The sequence below is a fragment of the Frieseomelitta varia genome, unplaced genomic scaffold (genome assembly GCF_011392965.1).
Source record: "Frieseomelitta varia isolate USP_RPSP 00005682 unplaced genomic scaffold, Fvar_1.2 scaffold_363, whole genome shotgun sequence".
In the NCBI taxonomy this organism is placed as follows: domain Eukaryota; kingdom Metazoa; phylum Arthropoda; class Insecta; order Hymenoptera; family Apidae; genus Frieseomelitta; species Frieseomelitta varia.
In genome coordinates this window covers 181,727-205,158 of record NW_025110105.1, presented here as the reverse complement: position 1 = coordinate 205,158, position 23,432 = coordinate 181,727, and the positions used below count along the sequence as shown (strand labels likewise).

At 36.7% G+C, this 23,432-nt stretch overlaps 3 protein-coding genes across 10 annotated transcripts in view; 1 reads left to right on the top strand and 2 right to left on the bottom strand.

Moving 5' to 3' along the window:
• Positions 1-5,483: 5,483 nt before the first annotated feature.
• On the bottom strand, positions 5,484-8,627 carry LOC122530901 (probable isocitrate dehydrogenase [NAD] subunit alpha, mitochondrial). The gene is made up of 6 exons (XM_043658297.1): positions 8,453-8,627; positions 8,042-8,164; positions 7,147-7,319; positions 6,679-6,913; positions 6,337-6,615; positions 5,484-6,265 (listed from the first exon to the last, which is right to left on the bottom strand). The coding sequence occupies exons 1-6, from the start codon at positions 8,477-8,479 to the stop codon at positions 6,026-6,028; spliced, it is 1,077 nt and encodes a 358-aa protein (XP_043514232.1). The 5' UTR covers positions 8,480-8,627; the 3' UTR covers positions 5,484-6,025.
• Positions 8,628-9,107: 480 nt separating this feature from the next.
• On the top strand, positions 9,108-14,536 carry LOC122530900 (heterogeneous nuclear ribonucleoprotein M). 5 transcript variants are annotated; one of them, XR_006307127.1, is made up of 10 exons: positions 9,108-9,278; positions 9,559-9,931; positions 10,027-10,314; positions 10,393-10,639; positions 10,733-10,909; positions 10,984-11,423; positions 11,508-11,643; positions 11,764-11,840; positions 14,321-14,356; positions 14,453-14,536. XR_006307127.1 is itself a non-coding variant. In XM_043658296.1 (10 exons), exons 1-9 carry the CDS (start codon positions 9,262-9,264, stop codon positions 11,817-11,819), a joined length of 1,644 nt encoding a protein of 547 aa, XP_043514231.1. In that variant the 5' UTR covers positions 9,108-9,261; the 3' UTR covers positions 11,820-11,840; positions 11,900-13,067. The 5 variants fall into 5 exon arrangements, 4 of the variants coding, with proteins under 4 accessions (XP_043514231.1, XP_043514229.1, XP_043514228.1 ...); XM_043658296.1 differs by lacking the exons at positions 14,321-14,356; positions 14,453-14,536 and adding an exon at positions 11,900-13,067 and having other exon boundaries at positions 10,984-11,133; positions 11,224-11,423; XM_043658294.1 differs by having other exon boundaries at positions 14,321-14,536.
• An 889-nt stretch (positions 14,537-15,425) lies between these two features.
• LOC122530899 (protein fem-1 homolog CG6966) overlaps positions 15,426-23,432 on the bottom strand; it is a 32,431-nt gene continuing 24,424 nt past the window's right edge. For 3 of the 4 annotated variants that reach the window (XM_043658288.1, XM_043658289.1, XM_043658291.1), the window contains 7 exons: positions 18,569-18,728; positions 17,869-18,069; positions 17,385-17,636; positions 17,086-17,242; positions 16,575-17,001; positions 16,291-16,497; positions 15,426-16,197 (listed from right to left, as the gene is read on the bottom strand). In XM_043658288.1, the coding sequence (XP_043514223.1) occupies positions 15,757-16,197; positions 16,291-16,497; positions 16,575-17,001; positions 17,086-17,242; positions 17,385-17,636; positions 17,869-18,069; positions 18,569-18,728 (1,845 nt within the window). In that variant the 3' untranslated portion in view covers positions 15,426-15,756. Of the gene's footprint in view, positions 16,198-16,290; positions 16,498-16,574; positions 17,002-17,085; positions 17,243-17,384; positions 17,637-17,868; positions 18,070-18,568; positions 18,729-19,148; positions 19,389-23,432 lie in introns of those variants that run through there. The other variant, XM_043658292.1, reaches the window with a different exon arrangement.

Here is a 23,432-nt window from a genome sequence, read left to right as displayed (position 1 = left end):
TTAAATCTTCTAAAGAGAAGAGAAATTCGATCTTCGAGGATGTAATCTTGAAAAGAACATTTTGATGTTTCACATGCGTTTGAATTTTTACAAACAGAAGAAACAGTTTTTGATCTTTGACACATGATGCAAAACCATTCTCATAATGAAAATAAAAGAGCTCGCAAACTGACAAAGTAGAAATTCCACGCTTTCTAAAATTGGACCAAGTGGATCGTTATATAATCATTTTTTATAAAATTACATCAATTCGAATTGTAAGCGATTTTTCACTGTCATTGGTACAGTTGTGTTCCTCGCTGTAATTCGCAAAGAAAAAGGAAATCAACTGTTGCTCGTTCTTCCTAGATCCTCAAGTTCGGTGCTCAAGTCTTTCCTTCACAAGTTTCGATGAAGGAAACAAGCCTTGGCCGCGTTTCGTCCCTCGGATGCGTGAGCGTTGTAAAACAGCCGGTGAAACATCGCGACCCGTCGTGATACATCCCATAAAATGCTAATGAAGCCCGTGAGGCGAGACCACGGACGAAAGGAGGGAAGGAAAAAAAAAAAAAGAAAGAAAGAGCAGAAGAATCTCTGAATCGATCGGTAGCCCGTTACCACGGAGCATCGCAGTTTAATGCATAAAATGTCGACGCCTCGTTGAAAAGCGGGTCCCAACGAGAACGGTCCGCGAGATTAAAAATAAGCGAGCAACTTGCTCCGATCTCGTACCCTGTTATTGCCGCCGCCTTCTCGCGAACGGTCATTTTTCATGATTCTGTCTGCGCTTCCCCCTTTCTCTCTCTCTCTCTCTCTCTTTCTCTTTCTCTCTGTTCCTGTTATTCCATCGAATTCGCCATAGCAGCCCACAAAAAAAAAAAAAGAAAAAAAGGAAAAAGAGAGAAAAGACAATGGAATTTTTCATGAATTTCACGTTGGGGGTTGTGAATCGGTTTATTGTAAAACAGTAACAGTTCGAATTTTTAAAATATGTTTTCACCAAAAAAAAAAAAAAAAAAAGAAATAAAAAAACAGACGGAAAAATTACAAAAAAAGTCTGTTTGCACTCGCGTTTGAGTTCGCGTAGTAACACAACTCAAATGGTTAAATGGAGCCACTGTCCTCGCAAAGAGAGATATTGAACTTGTTACTTTGCTCCTTTCGATCCCAGGCCTCTGCCGCCGCCGTAGTTTGAACTTCGCCCGGCGTAGTTGGCCGAAATTGGAAAATCGCCGGAATGATGATGGTTGCTTCGCTCGCGTCGGCCTGGCAGACCGTAGCCCGACGCGAGATTCGATCGAGCTGAACACGGGCTGACTTTAAACCCCGCTCGGTATGTAATAAGGCTCGATAATGCGGGTATAATGCAAGAATAATCTGGCCGGGAACAATGGCCGGCGCAACAATGCCGATCGCTTAACGCGCGCATCGTTTATTCGCGCATTGATCGCGCGTTCGCGAGTGCAGTCACCCTGCAAGCCAGACCAAGTCACTCCGACGTGATGACTGCTGGCCGCTCGTCGCACGGCTGTTTTCCATCGGTCGAGCACGTAGCCGTCCGGGATTCCTTGGCGACGATCGTCCACGTTGGCAGAAATTTGCCTACCCCTCTCCTCCCTGACCTCTACGGCGCATAGTTTCTCGTTGTTCTCGGCGTGTTTGCGCGTGTTACGAATGGAGAACGAGAGGAGGTCGTGCGCGCAGAGGGCGAGCGTTAAACGTTGATTTCCCCCGATCGGTTTTCGCCAGATCGCCAGGACGTGGATTCCCCGTTAAAGGGTAGTTGCGAACTATTCGCGGTCGAAGTTGAATGAAACTCGCCGGAGGGAGGCTACGGAGGCTGCTTGTTCCGGCCCCGGATGGCTTTGTAGCTTGTTGGATCGACGTCGGAGCGTGGAATAACTGGCTAAACTAGCGAGAAGGAGGGACCGAAGCCGCGGATAATCGGTAGACTGGCGGAGCGAAGCTGGTTATTACGCGATTTATTAACAAGGTCTAATTAAAGGGTAGCGACGTCGATCCGCTTATTTTCTGGCGAACGAATCGACGTCCGGGCAGGGGAGGGGGAAATTCCCTGCCGCCTTGCTATTTCTTTAATTGAAACATCGTTGAGAAAAGATCGATCTTCGTTCTTTTCGAAGAACGAGATTCTAAGTACGAGATTATGGTGGAGCGGCGGTGCGATATGCTTATAGTGACGCGGAGAAAAGCGAGGAGCGAAATGCTACAGCGAGAGCCTGTCTTCGAGGAAGCAGCAAAAACTCGTGCTTGTAGAAAATAATGCAAATTAAACATCACATGTTAATGTCACATCTCGCAAAAAACACGGGATCAAAAGGTAGAAAAAGATAACAATAAATAATAGAAATAATAAAAGAAATAAAATAAATAATAAAAAAAACACAGAAACAATAGATATATAAATACTTCGAGCATTCAATTGAATGCTATTGAATGCGATAGAATGCTACCGAATGTTGCCGGACGCGTTGGTTCAGAAACAAACTTTTTTGATTCCAGCTGCACCGCTACTACAGTACTTACATTACTTAACAACATACGTACACAAGTACAACTAAGTACAACAAAGTTACAAGTACTTGTAGTACTTACATAAGTAATTACATTGGTTTGTTTTGTCGCGCCGCTATCTTCGTTCCTCGCCGCTCCACTATATAACCGTACCTTAAGTCTCGGACTCTTCTCTCTGAGAAACTTGAAAAAAAAAAAAAAAAAACGTCAAGTGTTGAGTGGAAGGTAGCGATCGTTGAATCTCCCTCCTTCAAAAGAAAAAAAAAAAAAGAAAAAAGTATCTCTTCAACGATCAAAGGGCATTCGAGACTCGGGACTCGGAGATTTCGCGTCTCTGTCCCGAGATCGACAGTCGTCACCTTGCACCGTGAAACTTGCGATCGATCGGCCGGATGTGTCCCTATGTGCGGAACGTAGCAGATGGCGGCGAGATTGCTGCAATTTGGACGACTCGCATACCTTCGAAACTTGGCAAACGATGGAGGAGACATTGCAGGAAGGCTCAATTATAACTAGGCTAGCGAAGATAGTCGGATACGGCCGAGGATGAGTTACTAATTAACCGATTAATAACGAGCAATGAATGGCCGGCCCATTCAAGCTTGGCCATATCGAGGACGTTAGGGGGATTTACATTGTCGGTTGTGTCGCGTGTTACACCTGTTACAATGTGTCTCCTGCGTAATAACGCGCCACCACGGGTCGCATTCCGACGATGGGGCAGAGTGAAATGAAAGGGACCCCATTGTTTCCGACGTGATGCGTGTCCAAGCGCGCGTACACCGCGGAAAACTGCGGTAAAATGTTTATTCGTCGTTGCGCGGTGAAGTTCTCAACGCTGTCCATTACCGCGCAGTGTCATTTCTTTTTTTTTTTTTTTTTTTTTTTGGGGGGGAGGAAATTTTTTTTTTTTTTTTTTTTTTTTTGATCAGAAAGCTTTGGATTACATTGAAAAAAATGGAGACGTGTTTATTATCTCGCAATAATAGCTGAAAATTGAATACGAATCGAGTTTAAAATATATTTATGCTGCCCACGGGTTTATTTCGCTATCTATTAAATGCTTTTCGTCGGCATGGATCCGTTTTGAAGCATCCAATTATGAGGAAGTTGAAGTCCATTTATTCTATGAGATCAATAACTTTTAATAGCTTTGCGCGAGCTTCATGAAAAATAGCGCACAAGGGGCCATGATTTTGATAGAAATAATCTGAAATAAATGGTAATAAAATGTACCATCATTTTAACAGTAAATTACTATTCCAAGATCGTAGCCAAATCTCTACAATTTGTCTTCTCCCAATAAGACAAATACATCCTCCGTCACTTTCGTCAAACTGTCTTCCACTAACGGCTAATAAAAGTGATCACTTCAAAAACAACGGATAAGCCGCGACAAGCAAAAAGCTGACGCGACACTTACGCGAGAAGATTAACATAGCAAGATAGTAAAACAGACCGAGAAAGAGAAAGAGGCAATGTTAAGCAGAAAATTTGTAGCTGCTCCGTCAGCAGCCTTTTACATTCCGGTTTGACGGTTCTTTAAAATGATCACGGTTGCCCAGCGATTATGAGCACCGAGGCGGTGAAAATAAATCGCGGAACTCTAAGCTGAGAGCGTCACGTATTCACGGGGATAGATACCGATAGATCCTCGATTTATTGTCCGCGTTCGAACTGGTGTCCGCTTTAAAGGCAGAAAACACGGTTTTCACTCGTAAAGCGGGTGAAAGCGGCGCGGGCAACGCGCGGGGGATGAAAATAGGTGAGGGGAAGAGGTGAGCGGGTGTGCATGTGCATTATTGGAACGCGACGAGAGATTAAAAACGACTTTTTCCAAAGGATCGGTTCCATTGACTGGGGTGCATTGCGGCGAGTCCTGAATAATGCATGAAATTTGTTCCCCGGAATCGAATCGCTTCTCGTCACTGCCGGCACCGGAACAAGAGAGCGGGCATAAATCTAAATAATTTCAACCCTCGAATTTTTATTATTCCTATGACTACGTCTGCGCCTCCACGCTGAATATGCATGTCTTGCTTTCCGCACTACGCCCTCGAGTGTTCCACCTTTTGTGTAACCAGCCCTTCGCCGCAACCGTATGATACATCTTGCGACTAGCCCGGCCGCCGATGCTTCTTAGATCGTCGACACACTCGTTAATTCTCCGTCTAAAAACACGGAATTAATTGAATAATCGTTTGGAAGTCGATATTCGTTTCGGTCGTTCGAATAAATCTCGACAGAGCAAAAGGAAATTGAAAATATCGTCGCGAATTAAAAATATTTCAAACTATTCGATCGATATTACGAATCAAAAATTTCGTCGCTCTACATATTGTAGTCGATATTATAGTCGAACAGAAAATTTAATATCAAAAATTATAAGAGATCAGTCATTACTCACTCGGGGAATTCCGATAAATCACAGAAAGTATTAACGAGCAGCGAGGATGACACCGGATCTTCCCTCATCCCTTACTTTCTTCCGCCTGTGAAATATAGCCGACAACTTTTCTCATACTTGAGAGTTTTCCTTAGAAGCATACTGTACTACACGGTGGAAAGGGGTAGAGGAAAGGGGAAGTTATAAAGTGGTTGAAGACGAGCGCTATAACACAACATCACAGAGATAAAATTTTGTAGCGTTTATGCTACAAGAATTATATTTTAACAATAATTATATTTTAACAATAACTATTTCTTCATAAAAAAAAATATCACAAATGGAAATTGATATAATTAAAGAAAAAACCTTGTCTTATCTTATTCATATGAATATTAATATTTATAAATATTATATATTTGGTTGTAAAATAATCAAATTTTCCATATTTTCCAATTTTATATAAACATTACTAGAAATAAATAATTATAATTTAATAAAAATTATTCTTGGCGATACTATTAAATTTTAATATTTATAACGATACTTACAAATGATTTTCAGGTGAAATAATAAATACAACACATAGAATTCATAATATTTTATTTATGTGTAATACTGCGCAATGTTTTTGAAACTTTTCCTCGAGGCACACATCATCAACAACTTCATTTAAAAGTATTATACAGCATTCCTAGATTAATTTACATACCTAATTTTTACAGATTCTATTAGAATCTTTTTTTTACGATAAAGAAGTATGACAATCATACATATACGTGTATTCAGTCAATATTTTAAACTACGCGTGTCCACATCGCGATAAAATTGTATTAAATGCTATTACACATTAACAAATCCACGAACTTGAGTAACATCAAGTTTCACAATGAACTAGTTCAAGTATTCAACAAAAATTACCTAAATGAATGTAAATGAGAAAGATATCCTGTTTGCTTACACTGAAAATCTTTGCAATTCATTCAACTAAACGACACATAATGAAGGAGCATATTGAAAAAGATTTCGAAAATAATAATTACAGAAACGTTTAAAAATAACGTTTTACCTCACATGTATTGTTTCTACGAGTATTTGGCAGCTTATACCCAATAAATTTTATATCATCTATTTCGCTAATGCTGAAACTTTCTTGCAAATTTCATTAGTGTATTCACTGCACTTTGCAGATCCACCAAGATCTCCTGTTAAATGTTTACCTTCTTTAATAGTTTCATAAGCAGAATTTTCAATAATTCTTGCTTGTTCATTTAATCCCATATATTTAAGCATCATTACAGCAGAGAGTAATAATGCTGTTGGATTTGCTTTATCTTGACCTGCTATATCTGGAGCAGTTCCATGCACCTATTTTGAAATAAAATTATTACTAAATCGCTATTGCATTTGAGAAGAAACATAAAATTTTGCATACATACAGATTCAAACAATGCACCATTTAAGCCAATATTTCCACTTGGTGTAAGACCAAGTCCTCCTACAAGTCCAGCACACATATCAGATAAAATATCGCCATATAAATTAGGCATTACAAGTACGTCATATTGACTGGGATCTTGAACCATGTTTAGACACACAGTGTCCAAATATCTTTCTTCAAATTTAATGGAAGGAAACTTTTGCGCAGCTTCCCTACAACATCTTAAGAACAAACCGTCTGACATTCTCATTATATTTGCTTTGTGTACAGCAGTCACCTATTAAACAAATTAATAATCATTTAAAATATTTCTTACTTTTATGCTTGAATAAATACGAACCTTTTTCCTATTATTATCTTGAGCATATTGAAAAGCAAATTCGGCTACTCGACTTGAAGCTTCCTCTGTAATTAATTTAATTGACTGTACAACTCCTTCTACAATTTCATGTTCTATACCAGAGTATTCTCCTTCTGTATTTTCTCTGATAGTGACAACATCGACATTATCATACAATGTCTTATAACCTTCTAAGGAACGACACGGTCGGACATTAGCATATAAATTAAATTCCCTGAAAAAAAAGGCTCATTTACAAAAAATACATCAGTTTCTGAACACTTTTAAATCCTTGTATAAAGCTCTTTATACAAATACAAATAATTACATGTTTACATTGATATTCATGATTATGTAACTCAAACAGCTCTAACAGATAAATATATTAAGACTGAGACAATATGCATAGATGTTTGAAATAGATGCATTTAGCTATTCTTAATTACACAAAGATTAAAGTAGACTTACTTTCTTAATGCAAGGTTTAAAGATCTATGTCCTTTTCCTATGGGTGTCATCAATGGTCCTTTCAAACCAATCTTATTTCTGTTAACTGAATCAATAGCAGCTTGTGGAATGCCAAATTTTCCATCTGGGCCTTTTACTGGTGTCACATCAACAGATTCCCATTCTATCGGCACCTGATATTTAAGATAATATTACAAACATAATTGCATATCAAGAAATAAGAAATGTCTAGTTAAAATCTGGTTAAAATCTAACATTCAATACACTCATTTTTGTTTATATATATATATACTAAAGAACAAAATGTATGTGTCATATATACATATATCGACATATATATAATACTAAAAGTTGAGTAACAGTGTTATGCAATACATGATATGTGAATGATACTATTAAAGTTTCTTTATTCATGCTGAAAAATAATACATTGTTGGTTTTTAATACTAAAACTATTTTATGTACATTCACTAAACATACAGATGAAAACAAAATCAATAACCTCATGCATTTACTTGAAGTCTATAAGGCTTATATTCTGTGTTTATAAAAAAAAAATATACAAGTAAAAAAAAAACATACCTTAGCTACAATAAGAGCAGACTGAATTAGCCTACAATTGGATCAACCTGTATAAGAGTAAGATTAAAATAAACTCCTTAAGGTTAGTACTAGGACACATTGGGTCACCTTGTAAGGTTCAAATCATAAAAAATTGAAACAAAAAGTGATATCTACAATGCAAAAATCTAACACAAATGTCAAAGTGAACGTATGTTATCGATACATTTCCACTTGACTGATAAAACATGCATATTAATGAAAAAAGAAAAAGTAAAATATCGTGCATAATGAAAGTTATTAACTTATCAAACGATTTGTGAAACTACTTTACCTTGGCAGCGTCAAAAATTTTCTGCACGGCAGAAGAAATTTCGGGCCCGATACCATCTCCGGGTATAAGTGTGCATTTGTGAACTTTACTGCTGTAAAAACGCACGCAGCCAATTTTCGGGACCTGTTAAATCAAATATCGACAAAATTAATAACTATTAATAAAAACACGTAGAGATTCTTATATTTGAATCAACGTGGAAAGGTGATGTTGAGAAATTGAATAAAATATGAAAACTGGAAAGGAAAATTGTAAACGATACAAGGATAAGAGATAGTTTAAGATAGATCTCAGAGGATAGATATATAACCGATCTATGAAGAATTCTAACCTTGCTGTCTGGGAGGGAGCGTAACTACGGGCAGGACATTGATTGTTTCAAAGATTTCTTGATTGACACGTGCTACTTACTGCATTTCGTATCCACTGCGCTGCCATTCTCTTTGTAAATTTTACAATAAAAACACGAACCTCCACCACCCAAAGTAGTTGCGCACGTCAGAAGTAATACCAAAAACCCAGAGACGAATCACACTTGTGATTGGTTCCCGCGAAACGACGTCTTCTGCTATTCGGAAACGGAATACAGCGGACGACAGTGCAGAACACGACGAGTGGCTCCACATATACCAACATTTTATTATTACGTGATAGTGGCTAAGAGCAAATTTATTCTCAACCTGTAACGTCAGTCGATTTCAATTTGCTGCTTCGAGCAACGGAACAACACGTGAAAAATGTCGAATAACTCAAACGTTTCTCTAACATTTGAAGAGGACCTATTTCATTTAAATATCGAATCTTGTTACAAGAATTCTGATTGGCTGCGAAATCGAGTGTTAATTTTTTCCGAATGCGATGGTTCGAGTTTGAAAATTTCCAATCAGTTATGTTACAATTTTCAACAACCGCAGTGTACAACATTTTCCAAATATAAGAAATATAACTGCAATGTGGGGCGACTATGACGCAATAATTATAGGGTTGTTATAGCGAAATGATTTTGACACCTTTGTTCGTGTCCGTTTGTACCGTTTTAAATAGGAACTTATTTTGAGTACGGTTGTTTCCGGAATGGTTTAGCATTTCCTCGGACGGCCATTTTATAAGACGCTTCGTGATCGCGTATGTTTGCATGTTCGGTATCTTTTACTCTTTTTAACAAGTAAACTATTTACTCCTTAAATAATTTAGTTTATTGAGTAGAAAACGTATTGGGGATGATCAAGCAAGAGGAGTAAGTATAAAATCGATATTTGTAATAATTTATCACATATCCTTTGTCGGCGTGCAGAATCGTGTACAATTAACGTAAACCGACGCTAATAAGTTTTCAACATATCAGCAGTGCGAGTTTTCTGAGCAAGTTCTCGTTCAATAGCTCGATTTCAATTGAAATTCGTGTAAACTATAAATTGCGAAACGTATGGTAAAATCTGTCGGTACGATAACAAGCTATAATAAAACGTGATTCCCCGTACGCACGTTATTTCTACGTAATCGTGTTGAATATTTAGGAGTCAAGTGCAGAATAATGACGAAAGGGACCGAAGTAGAGAGCGCGACCGTAACAGGAGGGCCGAGCGACAAAATCGTATAAATTCTACGAGTCGTGATCGTAGCAGAGAACGGAACGATCGTGGTCGAAAAGCTTCGGATCGACGAATCTACGTATCAAACATTCCCTATGATTTTCGCTGGCAAGACCTGAAGGATTTGTTCAGAACAGAGGTTGGGAAAGTCGCTCACGTTGAACTTTTCACTGATGAAAATGACAAGCCAAGAGGCTGTGGTATTGTTGAATTTGAGGATTCCGATTCGGTAAAAATTGCTGTAGAAAAAATGCATCGGTATGATATTAAAGGGAGAAAGCTGGTCGTCAAAGAGGTAGTTAGTATATTGTTATTTTTTCATCTTCCTTACAACTGCGATGCAATGCCGTGCAATTAACATTAAGGACATTTCATAACATTTATTTATTCTAGGATTTCGATGTCGAGCGAGATAAATACGGTCGGTTGGCAACAGCCCGTAATAATGAAAGAGTTCGTGATGATAGATTTAGAGATCCGCCAAGGCCGCAGGGTGGTGGACGTCAAAATATGAATGCTCCTACTGGTGGAGGTGGTGGTGGTGGCGGCGGTGGCGGCGGCGGTGGTGGTGGAGGTGGTGGCGGAGATAGCAAATTTGGAAATACTTACGGTTTAAGTACTCAGTTTTTAGAATCTTTAGGTATTAATGGACCTTTAGTTACTAGAGTATTTGTAGCCAATGTAAGTATATCTTTTAATACTGAATTAATTAAACTAAGTAAGTAAAAGTCAAGTAAATACTTCATTTGATGTATTTAGCTTGACTATAAAGTGGATGAGAAGAAATTACTAGAAGTATTTAAATTAGCTGGTAAAGTCCTACATGTTGAGTTAGGAAAGGATAAAGATGGAAAATCACGAGGATTTGGAGTGGTAGAATATGATCATCCAGTAGAGTCTGTACAAGCTATATCTATGCTTCACAATCAGCAACTTTATGACAGACGCATGACTGTGAGACTTGACAGAGCAAATGAACCAGACATGCCACCAAAATTACCAGAAGGTAATCTTTTATTTTTTTCACTTTTATTTTCTAGAAGATATACTATTTTATTATAAAACTATATAAAAATAAAAATTAATTTTTCCAAAATAGGTTTAAAGGGAATTGGAATGGGTCTTGGAGCTGGTGGTAATAGATTAATGGATGTAGCTAGAAACATTCCTAATGTACAAGCAAATAATCCACCTGTCGTGAATCCCATTTCTGCTCCCGTATTGGCTGCCGGTGCTTTTGGTGCTGGCTTAAACAACGTTGTACCAGCACAGCTAGGTAAATATTTACTAAGGATGTATATAAAATGAAGTAAGTAGAAGAAATTGACAATGATATTTGTATATCTATAGCATCTGCATTGTCAAATACAAATGCTGCAGCTCTTCAAGCAAGTCTTGCTGGAGGTTTGAGCGCTAACCTGACTACGAGTTCTTTGCTGAATTCGTCGCTAACAAATGAGTTGGCTACTAATTTAAATAATTTCGGCGGAGGAGTTGGAGGTTTGTCTAATTTACAAGCCTCTTTAGCTGGTGGACAAAGCAACAATTCATTTGCGCCGCGAGGCTTATCTAAAATGGACAATGATGTAGGCTTTGGTGGAAACAATGCTTTTGGTGGTTCTAACTTCGGGGGTGGCAGAGATTTTGACGGTGGATTCAACAGAGGGGACAACGATCGTGTTCCTGGTGGAGGCGGTGGTTTCGCTGGAAATCAGGGCCAAGGAGGAGGTGGAAACAGACAAAATACCAATGGTTCACGACCGATGTCAGATACTATTCTTATAGGAAACGTATGTATTCTTTTTTTTTTTTTAACTTGTATGTGAAAGTTAATACACATCTGCTAATTTTAAACATAAAAATAATTGTTATAGCTTCCACCAAACACAACATGGCAAATGTTGAGAGACAAATTCCAAGACGTTGGGGAGGTGAAATTTGCTGAAATGCGGGGCACTGACATGGGTATGGTACGATTTGCATCTGAATGGGATGCTGAACGTGCTGTGTGTATCCTCTTAAATATGTGCTAATACAGTACAAATCGTTTTTGTCTCTTCAATGTGCAAATGTATATTTTAAAGAACGTTTAATATTTAGGAGATTTTCCTTAACGATTTTTATATATAGCTATGATGAATCGGTCACGTATCGACGGCAGAACGATCGATGTTCGCCTTTACTAAAAGCTGGAAAATACATTCAAGGTAACATTAATAGAGAACCTTTGCAGAATTTGACGCTTAACAATAACTTATTGATGCAGCGAGAGGAGACTGGGTGTTCGTATGTCGTCTGCAGGATTATTCCACTCCTGATGACAATACTTGAAATTCATCCTAGTAGTGTGGCAGAACTTAGGACAGTGGGTGAGAAGTATCTGTCGTTGGAAGATCAACAGTTGTTTTATGCCTACTTCAACGTTGAAACACTCATTGGCTGCCGATGATCACCCTTCCTTCCTACGACTGTTTCATTCGAAATTCTTTTACGAGATTATCGTTCCTTTTTACAGTGGTAGTCTACTAATTGTTCACTCCTAAATGGATCTTTTCGAGTGATCGATATATAGTTTAGTTGTTAGATTTAGGTTCATAATGTTCTACATAATCTGTAGGTTTTTCAGTATGTAGGTTTATGCTATTTACAGTAATTATCAAATGTAGATTGTAAGTTTATTTCTTAGTTTTCATGAGAGATCAATCAATTTTTCCCACATTCCGGTTGAACATGACGCTTTGGTCGTTCGCGGAGTGATTTATCGATCAGGGACAGATTAATCTTTCAAGCATAAATACTAACGCGACATAGCTGTTACGGATTTTATGACTTAAACTTTATCCATGTATGATAGATACTTTCATGCACAATCCTACACAGTTCGTGGACGTGTGTTGATTTTTCTGTGGTATCGGTCGCACTCTATTCTTGTATCTAACACATAGTAAGATACATCATGGCTCAACAGGGGACTGTATTGTTTTCATTGTAGTTCTGCGATCTGATCTTTTATTCGTCGCGTCACATCATTCTAGTAACTTGGAGATTCAAGTGTAGTAGATACAAAATTTTAGTTGTTATTAGGAAGAAGGTCCCTTCCAATTCAATCGTTTCGAGACTTCAGCGAATGAATATTGGATGATTTTATACCCTAAATTTGGCAGAATTTGTCTTACATATTGTGCATCAATAATATGTTTACCAAAAAATACTAAATATTTATCTAAAGAACGAACAATTTTTAATATATTTCGGTTTTCGAACCGAGACTTTCCACAGCTAATTTTATAAGTATATATTCTTTGGTAAACATATTTCCTCTCGCTATGTAGATCTCGAGGAACATTCTGCGCATTGTATAACACTCTTGTATAACCACGACATCATGACAGTGATTGAATAAAATCCAAATCCGTTTTGACTACAAAAAAATACGCTGGTCGTTGTGTTTTATTTCTGTGTTGTTGTGATTCTTTATATTTTAAGCAGGTTTAAGCTGTGGATATGCATTAGCATAGAGGATATCGTTTCTGCTACTTTTACATGTGCAATACATTTACCAAGAATGAATATTTTCAAAATGTATTGCACTTAAGCAGAATTTCTGCTTAAACACAATTTATAATTGTAGATACTCCCTGCTTGCTTTTAAAATTTGTAAACTTCACTATCTGTGAGGTATGAATATTTGTTTACATCGCAGGTGAGATATTTTTCAGGTGATTGTGGTTTTTCTATTCCTCTATGATGAATACATGTTTCAAGAACGAATAATTTGCTTGAAATTTATCAAATACTTGTTCCTTCGTCAATGGGATGTATCGGGATGTATCGTTAATGTAATACTCGAATTATCAAGTTATATGTGGTAGTCTTCTTTCTGAAAATTATTAATAATTTTTAATATTGTTTGAAATAGATGGATTAACAGGTTTTGGGAAAGTGAAAACTGTAGACGGTAACATAGTACTTCGTCTCTAACATTGTGGTTGATTCTTATTTTATTGTAGCATTTAGAAAATGTATCTTCCATATATTTATCGAGAATTAGTTAAAATGACTGTAAAATTCTATATTCCAAGTGGATTTGCGTAAAGTAAGAAACGAAATTACTTTTACGTGTGACTGTAACTTCTATGGTAAGTGGTAGTAAACATTTTACGCTCTGGTCTTTGCCGCAATCGTCAATGAAATATTTAATGCGTTCAAATCATTATGCGTATGGAATTTTTTAATAACCATCGTCGATCTCCGCTGTGTGGTTGCCAAATTTGTTTCTTAACGTTTGAAGGATGTGGTCTTTTTTTTCTTACAATGTTATTGATGTTAGATAGATAGGGTCTTATTTTATAACGCATGAGATCGTGTGCAATGGTTTGTTGTATTATTTCCATCGTAAGTGATTAATCGGTTGTATTTTATTATTCCACGAGATATTTTGGAGGAAGGATGTATTTCAATATGGGAGAATAGGGATAAAGACATCTCCTCTTTGATATCGTTTAAATGTTCATTGTCGAAATTGTTTGAATAAGTATCTGAAAATAAAACGTTTTAATATAGAGGATTAGATTAAATAATTTTGAGTACATTAATCATTTTTATATTGCGGCTAACGTCTGGCAGGAAAACTAGGTAAGTTCCAGAATTTATGCAACAGATTTTTATGAACATGTTGTTCTTCCAGGAAAGCTATCGCGTCCGACCAAAAGGTAATTAAGCGGTAAGTTTTGTAGGATGGAAATTTATTGATATTTTATTATAAATAGAAATAAATGAACATCTCGATATATTATTAATCACACCTGTATTTCCACAGTCTTCACATTATAAAACAGTTAAATTGGGTGACTTTGAATGTAAGATACTTTTTTTGTAGAGAATCATAGTGTCTGTGTAAAAATAAGAAGTGTGTGAATTACTGAAACAGAAATGTGTTCGGAAAAGTACAAAAATCTTTAAGTTACATCAAGATCTCAATGAAATTATGAACTCTATATGCATTAATGTGAGGAAATTGTTATAGTCGTGTTGTTTAGTGTCACGTGCATTTGTTTATTTTCAAAAAAAGCACCTTACTAGAACACCTCAAATATATAATTCTGTATAATACTTATAATGTATATGTATGTTTATCACATTTTAAATAAAGATAAGCTTAAAGATTATAGATTAACATAATGTATATATATATATATGTGTGTGTATATATCATAACTTCAAATCTTTTAATTAGCAAATGTTTTAAGTAATCTACTAGAAAGACATTCGAGCAATGTCTACAAAACATGCTTGTATGCAAAATAAAAATTTTATGATATCGTAGAATTTTTAACTTATAATTTTTAATGTTTCTTATTTTTTAATATATAAAAGCATATAATTTATTTTTAAGTTATTCCATGCTATATCAAAAAGTATATTACAGAATCTTATTTTTATTTTATTTCTTTATACAGCAGCAATGAGAATGAAAATAATTTCTACGATTACACAATTTTTCAATTTAATGAATAGTCAGTTGTAACTAAATATTATCAACGCGATGTGTCTGTTATGGCTTGTAATGGGGTTTATGTATAAGGGAAAGGCTGTCAGCCAAGTATACGATAATAAAATCACATTAATTCATGTTTGTAAGCCATCGTAATCGATACCACTTAGCAACCTTTGATGTATCAAATATTTTATATCGATCAACACTAATATCAAAAATCTTTCTTTTACTGAACGAAATAAAGAACGTCTTTGGGATTAATTTGAAATTCATAATTATTTAAATTGTTTTTTTAAATTCTTTACTAGCGTTGAACAATACTTGAGTCGTGAAAATAGTGTAGGGTATATTGATTCGGTGATTTTGAATCGTCTAAAGTCCAAGTCTAACGAGAAATTACTGACAGCATCATTTCATCGCATTATACGTATAATTAGTAGCAATTCTCTTTAGATTTCGTACTTTCTCATTCGAAAGAATGTTCTAACATTAATTTTGCACTTTCGAAAAAGATAGATATAAAACTTTATCGTCAATTTTCCTTATCGGTTAAATAACAAATAAACATCTCTTGTGGCATCCTAAACGATAGCCTATCCTCATCACTGTTTAACTCACTAATACCACTAATGCATTTGAACAAAGGCTTGAAGATGTTTTGGAACAAATCTAATATTATATGTTTTTCTCACTACTCTGGCTGCTAGACAGGCGAGTGTAGTGTATCTTACAGGATACACCGAATTATACAAGCGTTTATTCCATATTAACGTTTCGTACGTGTTGTTACTCCATATCAATGTTTCGAACGTGCTGCCCATTTTATTAACTGCGTCGATATGTGCTCCAGCATCAAGAAGAATAGTAACAAGATCGGGTGATGGATAGAACATGGCAGCAAGGTGTAACACCGTACTTCCAGTTGCATCTCTTGCTGTGACATCAGCACCGACTCTTATTAGAGCCTTTATTAAATGCGGTGAAGGGAACCTGTACGTCGAAGACTTTGGACCAGCTCCAAGTACGGTACCTCTTTCGCTGAAAACTAAATGCAACACGTTCCGACCCTGCAAAAAATAATATATATATATATAAAAAGGATTTATCATTTACATAGTCAAACTTGTCATGTGTAGTCAAATGATTATTTCGTGACTTACGTTATTGTCTTTGGCATTTATTCGAACTAACTCGTAAAGTGCCTGATGCAGTGTTTGATATTCCGCAGTGCCTTCTTCTGGCATTTCGTGAGTCAATAAACTTGCTAGGTGTAAAGTGGTGACGAGAACTCTGTTCAAATAGGCAATATCACGTCCGCGTACTGATCCTTTGTCCAACATTTGTTTTCCTAGTTTCACTTCCAGAACCTGAAATAATACGTACTGTAGTACGTTACTATCTACAAACGAGATTTTCCACAAAACACATTGTCCTCGAAACGTACAGCTTTTTTGAACACTCGAAGAAGTTCTTCTCTCTGAACCGGTGGTACTCTTCGCCCTGTATTTATTTGTCTACTTATCATAAAGCTAAAGAGCTCGGTAAAACTAAAGAGCGAGCTCTGAGTCATTGGATCGAGTGGTTCCAGCATACTTTGCTGCATATCTAAGGCATAGTTCCAAAGTTCTATACAACGGCTGAACATTCCACCATCCGCGTATACCGCTCCCCTGTATCGAATGTAATAACTAGTATCGGGATGAGCCGGTCCTAATATTCGTTCTCTAATTACAAGTGCTTGCATTCGCATTTCATCCGGGTCGTTTAGTAATCCATCTAGCGCGTCGGGATCGGTAATTTCCCGTGCAAAGTCGTAGGCAGCTACAACCGGCGACGGTGGTGGTTTCAGTATCACTGGGTCACCTCGATATCTGAAATACGACATTTAACAAATGTTTCATATAATAATTTCCGAGACTATCATAAAAACGTTATATATATGTTTATACAAAAACCTTTCGTCCATTGCCTGTTTCCAACATTCAAGCGCTCCCATCATGTCCCTCTTTTTATCTACGTACGTGGCGCCCAGTAATTCCAGTGCGTCTATGCGTTCCTTCCGATTCACTAAATTCGGCATATTGATAAAGTACTCGACGATGTGCTTGTGGCCTGTAAAATCAAGAAGACTTTATGATAATTCACTTCCTACTAGAGTGTTTCCTTGTTCATGTAATGAAACACTCAGTTAAACAGTAATTGTAATCGTCTTAAGGGAACCTTCGGGGTTGCGCGTGGAACATTCTGCTTTAACCTGTTACTGCTGCCGTAAGGAGTGGTGACATCCCGTAGGAGTCCACGTCCATTCGGGCACCATGCTCGATGAGTACCTTGACGACTTCTAGGGATCCACTCTCAGCGCAATCGTGAAGTGCTGTGTTACCCTTTATGGATTTTCGGTTAACGTTCGCTTTCAAGGCAAGTAGGAATTTGACGATTTTAATGTGACCTTTGTAACAGGCGATCATCAGACTCGTGTGACCATGACGATTTGCCATCTCAATGTCTGCAATCAATCAATGGCGTTTATCGTTTCGATTGCTTCCTCGTACGATACGATAAAAAGAAGAGGGGGGGGGGGGGAGAAGCAACTGATGATTTCTAATCTTTCGTAACGTAGAGAGTAAAATAAAAATTTGATATGAGATTTTATTTTATAGTTATTTTATATTTAATGGTACTTGGCACTGATAGAAACATCCTGATTTCTCTCAAGAAGTAGTCCGAGTGATACATACCCGCGCCGTGAGTCACCAGAAATCTAACAATATCGAAGTGGCCGTCGAAACATGCTGCTCGTAGAGGCGTGGAATGTGTTTTAGTGGTGGAATTCACCCGGGCGCCGTTTTTCACCAACAATTTAACCAAAGCCAAATGTCCGGCAGCTGCGGCGCACCATAGAGGTGGCGCTCGTTCGATCATTTCGCCATCGAACATCACTATTTAATTGCATAAAAGATGTTAAGAATCAATTTTAATTGTACGATGACGAGTAAATTACACGAAATTAGAAACCGTCTCTTTATTCGAAAACATATTGATTTGGAAATTATGGACAAAATTGGATGTTTATGCGATGAAATATTCTTGCGCGATACTTCTTACTAATGTAACAACACCAGATAAATTGGAAGAAAGTTCCAATTTTCTTCTTTGTACGTTATGCTCGAAACAAATGAAAGAAAAGTAATCTTCATCTTGGACTGCGATAAAAACTGCCTTGATGATTCTATCATTTAATTATTAAATGGAGTCGTTCGTGACAGTTATGCTGAATACCGAATGCCGAACGAAGTTGAAATATTGTGCACAGAATTACATTTTAATAAGTGTGCCGATTTCGCCACACAATTGATGAGCCTAACGGTTGTAAATTGGAAAACACTGACGTACGTGATAAATCGCACGAAGAATTTTATAGCGTAATCAGAATTTTACCTAAACCAGGTTGATTGACGTTCGCCCCACATTTTTCAATGAGATATTCAGCTACGTCATAATGTCCATTTCGGCAGGCAATAACTAATGGCGTTGTGCCATGGCTTGTTGTGCTGACTAATTTCACTACCTCATCCTTTTCTCGATGTTCCAGCAATTCCTGTAACAAATAAATCGCGTGTTCTTGATATTTTTAAAAATATCTACCGTCGTCGTGTGGAGAGTTGGAGAGAAATCGACAGAACCACGTTTTTCACTTTGCTTTTGTTCCCGAGACGCAAAATCGCCGAAATTAACAACGCTGGGGTAGTTCATTAAAAGGAAAAGAAAGAAGAAAAACAAAAAGATTGCACGATTTAACTTATCTACGCTACCAATCGAGCATCTAGTGAAATTTCAATGGGAACAGCTTCGATAACTTAGGAACAAATTTGAATATTACCAGCTTGGAAGTTCCAAGTGCAAAGTTCAGCATTCTCTACACTGACGTTGGAATAGAAAATTAACAGAAATAATAACTAGCCTGACTACCGTTTTGTTATCGCGGGATAACAGAACAAATTTCCATGAGCTAACTTACGTTTGACAGTAAGGACCCCGTGTTGAATCGTTTAAAATAAAGTTCGTTCCTAGACGAACGAACCACACGCTTTTATTTTTGTTAAAACCGGCGACACTCGTGCCACTTGCGACAACGTGCTAACTAGACGTGAATTTCGAGCCGACGACTGAGCGTGGATGGGTTATCGCGAACCACGCTTGCCACCAGCGGGTTCCCCTTTTTTTTTTTTTTTTTTTTTCCCCGACGAATAATAAATATGTAAAATGCGTCCGTTCTTCTCTTTACGTAGTCATACAAGCACTCCTTGAAACTTGCCTCTTCCAAAAACTTTGCAGTCCTCTCTTACGATTCTCTATCTTTTGTTCACTTTACTCTCGTCCCCTCCTCCGATCTCACGCCGTCTTTTCGTTAAACCTCGACTCAGCTCAATTTCCTTTTTACGTAACTCTTTTCTGTTTCTATGCTCGATAGATTTTTTTTTTTTTCTTTTCTTGATACTTTCTTAAGTATCTCACTTTGTAGGATTTTCACGTGTTAGAATTATTTCATTAATTTCAGAACAAACTGCTAGCTAAAATTTCCTTTGGTACATATAATATTCCGTCACGCAGGGAATTTCACACGCCGATGAACCGCAGGTTTTGATGATCGACCGTCAAATTTTCTTTGAAAACACGATCATACCGATTTCGGTAACAGGATGTACCGATCCAAGGATATATATTATCCGTTTTCCAGTTCGCCTTCAGTTTCTATACTTGACTTACGTTCATTGACAACGCCTCGAACTATTATTACGTGTGCCACACTCGTTTCGCAACTTGTGAACAATATAACGCAGAAAACGAGAGAGAGAGAGAGAGAGAGAGAGAGAGAGAGAGAGAGAGAGAGAGAAAAGGTAAAAAATGTACGTAAATACTGTTCGTAAGCGGTCAAAGTATTATTCGCAAAGTAAATCTCCACACGGTGTACACAAGTGTTTAAACGCCGCGTCTCTACCCACGTGGTACTCGCACAGGTTTAACAATACCAAGTTTACAGAGAGAGAGATATCTCGCAAGGAGACAGGATCCTTGCGTCACACACGGCCCCTGTGCAAATTTACCGAAGAAACGAACAAACTGCACCGATACGGAAAAAGAAAAGAAATAGGAAAATGTCAGATCGCCATCGCGGTGCCCTTCGGAGATGCTCGCGCGCAACAATGTGCTCATTGACTGACCGAAGCCAGGAACCCCTAACTAGCGCGATTGGTCTCTCCGGAGAGATCACCACCACCGTGGACGTGGAAATCCCGTTAAACGAATAATCGATGACACTGGGCCCACGACCAGGGACGGCGAATGGGCAAACTGACTCACGGTGAAAAGAAGTAGGGGGAAAAGGGAGTAAGGAGTGAGGCTCATTTGTCTCTCTCTCTCTCTCTCTCTCTCTCTCTCTCTCTCTCTCTCTCTCTCTCTCTCTCTCTCTCTCATCTTTTCGTCTGATCGTTCATAACTTTCGTCCTCTTTTCTCCACTCTCTTTTCTATGCCTCTATATTCTCTCTCGTTTCTTTTTTCCTTTCTTCCTTTCTTTCTTTCTTTCTTTTTTTTTTCTTCTCTGCTTCACACATACACACGCACACACACTTCCGTTACCTCGGTTTCTCTTCCTTTCTGAATTTCGCGCGCGTGTGCGTGCGCAGGCGGAGCGTAATGTAAATTGAACAGCACGTTCCGTTATGCGAGTGACCTGATATTCTTTTTTCGTGGGCCTGCTTGTTTACGGGGCCCGCGGCGACAAGAAATCTAGGTAACGAGAACGAAACACACCGAAACGATTGCCACTTGTAAAAATGAAACTTCCATACACCGATGAACCATTGCTTTTCGATTGACCTCTTTGCCTCTCTACTCTTTGCCTCTCTGCTGCTAACGTCGAACGAAACGATCGTTTCAAATGTATTTTCAAATGTATTTTAGGAGCATAAAGTTGCAAGTAATTCTATGGAAGAAATGTATTGGCTTGTTTGAAGCGTATCTCTTCGTAACATATGCATAAATCATATTGGATGTATGCACCATGTTAAATTGCGGACATCGCTATAAAATTAAGCGTAATATGAAGTTTAATCTTTGATTAATATATATTTTATTATAAAATATTATAATAAATATTAAATATATAATATTATTATTATATTATAATATTAATAATAATAAAACTGTATAAGTAATAATTAATGATATTATTATAATGTATTATGATAAATATTAAATATATAATATATCATATTTAAATACAATATACAATAATATATTATATATTATGTATAAATAATATTATTATTATTATTATGCTATAATATTAATAATAATAAAACTATATAAGTAATAATTAACAATAATATTATAATATATTATAATATATTATAATAAATATTAAATATATAATATATAATAATAATTATTATTACATTATATTATTATTATTATTATATATATATATTATAATAAATATTAAATACATAATATATCATATTTAAATACAATATACAAGAATATATGTATATTATTATTTTATTATATTATATATATTTATTATACAAGTAGAATAAGCTTTAAGTTGTTTAACTACCTTTTCCTGCAATACACTATCTACACGAATCACACACAAAACAATAATCACGCAATTAATTCTACTTCAGCTACCCCAGAAACTGCAGAAATAAAATTGCTCAAGAGAAAAAAGAAGAAAAAAAAAAAAGAAGATAACGGAACCAGGTTATTTATCTGATTTTTGTTACATTTCTCTTTTTCAAACGACGTAAAAACCTACTTCCCTCAGTTTTAAAGCTCTGCATGTTCTTTACGTTCATTATATATTCAGCTCCAAGTTGGTATCTTGTGTTAAAATTTACTTCGATTTGCCGCGTCGCTAGTCACGACATTAACGGTGATAAGTGGATTTCATTATTTCTGTTTTAGATTTTGCGATTCTACGTTCGAATATAGGACGAGTGGTACTCGTCGTGAAAAGAGAAATTGGAACTATCTCGATGCACGCAGCAACTCCAACAGGAGAAGATGCATATAACGTGTAATCGAATAAAATTATCAGTTTAGCAACGCTGTGAATATTGTTAGAAAAAAAAAAAAAAAAAAGATAAAAGTAACGAGTCACACTAACAACGTATAAATATTTAACGCAAATCTTCCTACACTTGAAATCTTACGTCCATTAAAATTTATCGCCGTAGTTTAAAATTTCTGACGTAGACATTCAACTGACATTTCGTGACCATAAGGAAGTGAATAAAATTATTTCACGGGACGTTATCTCGAGACGTTTCTTTGCGAATATGAAAATGTAACGTGTAACATAACGTCTATCGTATATTAGCCTCTTCCTTTTAAGATCGTAGTCCCGGCTGTTTGAGATTCACCGAGCAGCACAATCTTTTTTCAATCTTTTCAATATACGTACCATCCTTGAAATATATACGTGACAACTTTGTATACCTCAATTACAAGATAGAAGCTACATATTCGAAATTCTACGACAGTGATGAATGATGTCTTTTGCTACGTTGAATTCAGGAAAAGGAACATAATTCGTTTTAAGATAGAAGCTTAAGAGTCCGTCCGAGCATTTGAATTTCAAATTTCTCGAATAAATCTGGGAAATTTTTATTTCGCAATAGATTTGATATTTTGATCCGTGACCTTACATCCTCTGAAATTCCGGCCTCGAAACATTTTTACACGTCACGAAACTATCATCGCCATTACATCGAGATAATTTCTGTTAAAGAAAATTATGCTACCTTTGCCTATCGTATTATCGTAGTGTTGATTTTCAGCTAAAGAAAATCGCGTCAGTCATTGAAGAATAATTGTAAATTATGCCGGATATAGTACTGGCAAGGCTGATGCATGTCACTGACTTAGAACGTAATATATCTGATTATTACTAGCATAGCAAGTATTTCGTAATCATCTAACATCCTCTGTTGTAATCTAACTTTACGCTAAATGCTTACGTGGAGTCGTTCTAAGCAGATGATTCATTAAAAATTGTATCTCTCTTCTTAATGTTTTCTCAGTCGCGTCTCTCATAATCTTGTACTGCTATTAGACTTGCATCTATCATTTTTAACTCCCTTTTATTTCTGACCTCTTTTTTTTGTTTGATGAAAAAAGAAACTTTTCTTTACGATAAAAAATTAACCTTTTCTTTTTCTTCTCCATACAAACGAACACGAGACATATAGAAAATTCGCGTGAATATCAGTACAGCTAAATATATCTTTAATGACTAAT